The sequence below is a fragment of the Lepidothrix coronata genome, unplaced genomic scaffold (genome assembly GCF_001604755.1).
Source record: "Lepidothrix coronata isolate B3197 unplaced genomic scaffold, Lepidothrix_coronata-1.0 Scaffold68, whole genome shotgun sequence".
NCBI lineage: Eukaryota > Metazoa > Chordata > Aves > Passeriformes > Pipridae > Lepidothrix > Lepidothrix coronata.
This window is the reverse complement of record NW_016690248.1, coordinates 396,406-402,339: the sequence shown is the minus strand read 5'-3', so window position 1 is coordinate 402,339 and position 5,934 is coordinate 396,406. Positions and strand designations below refer to the sequence as shown.

The following is a 5,934-nucleotide window of genomic DNA, read 5'->3' as shown; positions in this document are numbered from 1 at the left end:
AGTATGGAACAGACTGTCAAAAGAACATGACTGTGTATGTGGACCTGGTTGTTCTATTCTACAGTAACAAATAATGGGGTGAGATTGCTAGGAGAAAGAAAAAGAATCTGTATGGTAGGAAAAAAAAAAAGTAACAATGGTAGTAATAAAGAAATGAAATAGATTGCTTGGAAAGGTTATGGACTTTTTGTTACTGACTAGTTGGTCTGGGGAGAATAGCATGGTCAGGAAAACACCTTCCCAACCTCTGACTTCCTTGCTTTCTGACAGATAAAATTTTGTACAAGAATTCTCACTCTAATGCTGTGCTGGGATATACATCAGTAGTTTATTTTGGTGTTTATTTTGGTGTTTGGTGAAAAGTAGCCTCATTCGTCACATTGTTAAGGTATTTTTTCTCTGAAAGAAAAAAGTAGGCTTGTCAAATAAGAGTATTTGCAGAAAGCACACGTGAAAAAGATTCACCTATTCATTCATTTCTTCTTTTTTTTAAAAATATTTTAAAGACTAAACAGTTTTGCCCATTTCTTGTCTTCCCTGACTCTAGTTTATAACTGTACTTTGTTTATTTGTTTTCTTTTATTCCACTTTACTGCAGCGCGAAACATTCAGGGTTACTTAATTGGAGGAGGAGTTTCCTTGGTATTTCTAGTATGTTTTACTCTCTTTATCTACAAGATCTTCAAAATTGATATTGTGCTTTGGTATCGGGACTCCTGCCATCCTTTCCTGGGTAAAAAAGGTATGTTTGTGTAACAATGCTGACTGTTGTATTGAGCTTCCATCTTCCTTTGCATAGCAGTGAGTTAACTTCATGGGGTGTGATTGGTCTTCCTTGGAAATTTTGACAGGATAATATGTTTTTAAGATGTTTAAAATTAGTTCAGATAACAAAAGCATGATAAACAATGATTCAAGTGGGGCAAAAAACCCCAGAGTTCAGAGATCTTTGTTTGTCCGTTTGTTTGCTTCCTTGCTTTCGTATCTTTAGAATTCATTTTTATTTGTCCTATTGCTCATTCCTTAGTTTCAGATGAGAAGATCTATGATGCTTATGTTCTGTATCCAAAGAACAGAGAGAGCTGCTTGTACTCATCAGATATTTTTGCCCTGAAAATACTTCCAGAGGTCTTAGAAAGACAGTGTGGATATAACCTCTTTATATTTGGGAGGGATGATTTACCAGGAGAAGGTAAGCTATCTGAAGACAAACTGGACTTGAGTTTTCTTGTTGACCTGCAAATACAATTGAGAAACAGGCAATCAGGTGGGATTCTAAATATCTCTCACCATCAGATGAACTATGATTCTCTTACTCACTTTGATGGAGAATGAGAGATACAGCACCAGGTGCTTCCACAACCTCTCTTTATCTCAGCCTAGACATCTAGAGATGGAACAATGCTGAGGGGAAGAGGAGTTGAAATTTTGATTGTGAATGATGACTAATGGCAGGAAACATGGAAAAGTAGTTCTCATGAGCAGTGTGAAAAAAGCCTATTGCTTTGAGGTGCCATTTAAAAGGATGATGTCTATTGTTTCATTTTTATTTGCTCTAAGATTTGCTGTCAAACGAGCAGGATGCAATAAAGGATATAATGGATGCTTAGACAGTGCAGATGGAAAAAACCAAAACTACACCAAGTTACCAGGAACAATCAGCTGTATCAAAGACTTTGTCCCTTGTAAAAGTTCTTAGAAAGCCTTCCCTTCCTTACAAGACTTAAAAATCCTTGTGGATTAAAAATCTTCGGTGTGTATGTGTGCATCAAATTTAGTATCCGAGACTGAAAATTACAAAACCTATCCCACTGACTGCTTCCGTGAGGTGAAATGATTAAAGGCGTCTGAATCCTTCGGGTCTTATGACTTTAAAAAGATAATACTGAGACTGAATAAATTTGAAGAGTAGGCCAAAACCAGAAGTTTTTATTTAAAAAACAATTGTGTATGAACCTACTTACATGAGGTGGTCCGTGGATACTCTTTTTTTTTTTTTTTTTTATATTTGAAGGGGTTTGGTAGTGGTTTGAGGAGGAAGGGTTCCCTGAGAAGTAGAATTTAAAGTGCTGCTTAATTTTTCCAGCTTGAAAAAATGCAATAATCTGTTCTCAGGGTTGAGCCACATGGCTTTTGTGTGGTATTTACCATATTTTACTGTTTGAGACTTAATTGACTGGCATGACATTGAAGGGAGGATTCTTTTCTTTCTCTTCTACTTACATCTAACAAAAGCAGATGAGCATATCAGAACAGGCTGTTTAAGGTAAAAGGTCCTGTGGTTCTGGAACTTGTTTTTTTGCATTTGTACCTATGATGGCAATAAAATGGCATTAGCAAGATATGTAGTAGATAGTTGGCAGCTCTCCTTTGTTTATGCAAAATAGGAAAATAGACATGCAGTCTAATGGGGTCACATTGTTGCATTGGCCAAATCTCTAGGGTTGGCTAACCCAAGGTAACTGCTTGCATGCTCCTATCCTATCCCTATTTGTGATGTAAAGTGTGTTGGCTTAAATATCAAACAATGAATGAGCCAGCTGCAAAATGTTGGTAACATAACGTAGAAACATACAATCTTATTTTTGCACAACTTTTTTTTTTTTTTTTTTACAGCTGTGATCAGTGTTGCTGATGAAAAAATCCGTCAAAGTAGAAGAGTGATAATTGTTTTAGTACCAGAGCCCTCCTGTTATAGCATTCTAGAAGATGTGTCTGAAAAGCAGCTAGCCATGTATAATGCTCTTATCCAAGATGGCATTAAAGTAATTCTCATTGAACTTGAAAAAATACAAGATTATGCAATCATGCCGGAATCCATCAAATATATTAAGCAAAAGCATGGGGCTATCCGATGGAAAGGGGACTTCTCAGAAAGGTCTCACTCAGCAGGTACCAGATTCTGGAAGAAAGTGCGCTACCACATGCCATCCAGAAAAAGTGAATCTTTGTCAGGATTGCATTTGTTACCAAAAGACTTGAATTCACCTTAAATAACAAAAGGGAAATGACACTTAGTGACCGATTCAGTTCACATAGTTGGTGATGGACTGACTGAAAGTCACGCGCATCTGTTTTGTGCAATCTTATCCAGATTTTCTTAAGTGAAGGTACTACAGCTTTATCTACAGATGTGAATTTTTTTTTCTTCTGGCTGGATCAAAAGAAAAACTTGAAATATCATCAGTAGCACATGTAGGAAGCACACGAGTACTTTTCCAAGAATTGCACTGTGATTTGGTGGAATTCTCATAGTGTTGAAAATAGGAGGCGAATCCCCAGAAAACTTGTTTTTTTACAAGTAAAGTCTGGATATGAAGAGAATCATATTAATTATAATCATGATATTATGGAATGGGCATGGTTGATGCCAGTAAATATTTGTTTCATTTTTTTTAATGACACAAAACTTTTCTTTGTTGCAAGTTTGTTATTTGCCTTGTTCGGTTTACTGAAAGATAAATTCCCCTGTGGTACTGCCTCATTGTGCTGTCGTCCAAGAGAAAAGGTAAGAGACAATCCCAGCCCCCCCAGAGTGCTGTTGAACCTGAAAAAGCATACTCTTCTCTGGTCTTTTTTACATTTTAAAGAACGGTGCCATTTTTAGTCACTTGTCGCATACAGACATCGGAAAAATACCTTTGTAATGCTTTTTTGAGTCAAAAAATTAATCTCCACTGGACTTTTTTTTTTTTCCCAATTTAGTGGCTTAATGTATTTTTTTACCCAAGTGGAACAATTGGCTAATGACACAAGAGCCTCTCATGGGGCTACAGGATGATTGACTTCGTCTGCCTTACCTTAAGGACCACATCAATGGGCTTCAGGGCACCCATTTCTTGTGGGTTGCTGGTACTGAAGGAGAGCAGATCTTTCCTCCTGTTCCTGGCCAGAGGGCTGGCTCTAGCATTTGTCAGCTCTGAAAGCTGAAGCTGGCTGAACACACTAATGTGGCAGAAATTGTCCTTTTCCTTGGGTTAATGTTCTCCCAGATTAGTGTGTTCCTGGCTCCCAAAGGGTTCAGAGTGCAGTCAGAGAAGTGTGATGAGACCATGCTTTTCAGCTCCAGATATTCTTACAAAACAGAGCTAAAATAGCATTGCTGCTCAAGTACTCCTTGAAGTGAGAGAGAGAGAGAGAGAGAGAGAGAGAGAGAAATGCCCTGTGTTACCCCCTGCAGCTGCTTGCTTTTGTCCTTTCTCTCTGCCCTGATGATGTAAAGAATCAGCGGTGACTGTGTACTGGAGGCTGCAGTCACAGTTTTCCAAACAGCTGTTTGGGAAATGAAGTTGTTAAAACTTAGTGTGTATGTTGAATCCTTTATCTTCCATTTTAAAGGTTTTTTACAGTATTACTTATGCCACAGCTGTTAACTCTGAAGTTATGTTTGACTTGTGTGTAGGCAGTGACATAGTTTGCAACGTTCAGTTCTTTTTTCAGGGCAGGGAATTGACTTGATTGATTAAAAAAATTAATTATCAGACCTCTTTCATGCTATGTTTATAGCTATGAATTTTATAGAAAAGGGAGATGAAAGCCAAATTGCCTGTGCTTTTCAGTCTGTCCTTGAAAGTTACATTTTTAAGCGATGAAATCTTGTTGTATATGGAAGCCTCAGGATTTGACTGTTACTGCCTCTAACTGCTGCTTGCAACTCTGAATTCCTGTCTGTGTCCCTTGCAGCACTTTTTGCTCTCATCCCATTTAAACTCCAGCCTATCTTTTCCCATGATGTTCCCTTATCTTGAAACAAGCAACTTACTGTTATATCAAACTCCATCACTTTCCAAACTCTCCTTGAAGATTGTTGCTAATACAGTATCAGGCAGAAATTTTTCCTTTGGTAAAAAAAAATCTCTTCATTTCAGGATAGGAGGGGGAAAAAGTGTTTGAAACATCAGACTATTTCAAACTGTCATGGTACTGAAGTGCCATGTCTGTATAGACCAATGCAAAGGCTTATAGTCTCTTCTCGTTCTTGTTTTAGTCATGAGAGAAGTGTCAAGGGAGGATCAGTCCTAATCATGAAGTACCACATTCACTTAGCTGTTGCACACAGTCTGCTTTGAAATATGCTGTGTGTTCAGTGGCAGCCTGTTGTAGGGTAAAAGAGCCTTAAGGTCCATCTGAAGTTACTGAGAACCATCTGAGCGAGGCTCATTGTTATGGTTCACATCAATAGAAGAATTATATAGGACTGAAGCCATATGGTTTGGTTACAGAACTCTTCCGTAAGAAGATCCCTGTATCAAATGTGAAGACCAGACACTGGCAGTATGGTATTTGTGCTCTGAGGACTAGGGTGTAATACTGACATTGTGCTTCCACCTTGACAGCTCATGGTATGCAGTCCAGCCAATAGAGTTCCAGCAACCTCAAGCCTCCTGAATTACTTCTGCTGACTGGAATAGATTGAATGGAAAACTGCTACTTGTTATCCCTACCTTTAGGGATTGGGAAAGTTATTTTACTGAGCCAAAATACTGGTTTTTAAAAAATATTTGTTCCTTTTGATATACTTGCACAAATGATGCTAAAGTTTTCATGTGTGTTATGTAAAGGCACTTTGAAGAAAGGTGCATTTTTAAATTCAATAAAGGCACTACAAAGTTTTTTCACATGGCACTGTTGTTTTTTTCCCCCTCTCATTCCTCCACTGAAGCATGCTGAGAAAAACAGCAAGCAGCAGTTGGGACTCAAAGTGTCTTAACAAGACTGCTGCAGTAATCTTCATTCAGGCTGCTGAACCATTGGCTTTATGTGGTTGTGGCACAACATTAGCACTAACCACCTTGCCCTGTCTGGGCAAAGAGGAGCTGTGAGCTTGGCTCTGTTATGTCCTGTGCTCTCCTTGCAGCAAGGTGAAGCTAGAGCAGCTCCAAGGTGCTGCGTCGCTCTCTGGGACCAGCATGGTTCCCAGCAGTGTCCCAGTGA

General features: G+C 38.6%; 1 protein-coding gene across 1 annotated transcript in view; it reads left to right on the top strand.

Moving 5' to 3' along the window:
• Positions 1–5,617, top strand: part of IL1R1 (interleukin 1 receptor type 1) — a 21,645-nt gene extending 16,028 nt beyond the window's left edge. The window contains exons 11-14 of the mRNA XM_017818346.1: positions 599–742; positions 1,028–1,192; positions 2,617–3,508; positions 5,337–5,617. Of these exons, the coding sequence (XP_017673835.1) occupies positions 599–742; positions 1,028–1,192; positions 2,617–2,993 (686 nt within the window). The 3' untranslated portion in view covers positions 2,994–3,508; positions 5,337–5,617. The remainder of the gene's footprint in view (positions 1–598; positions 743–1,027; positions 1,193–2,616; positions 3,509–5,336) is intronic.
• The last annotated feature ends 317 nt before the right edge of the window (positions 5,618–5,934 follow it).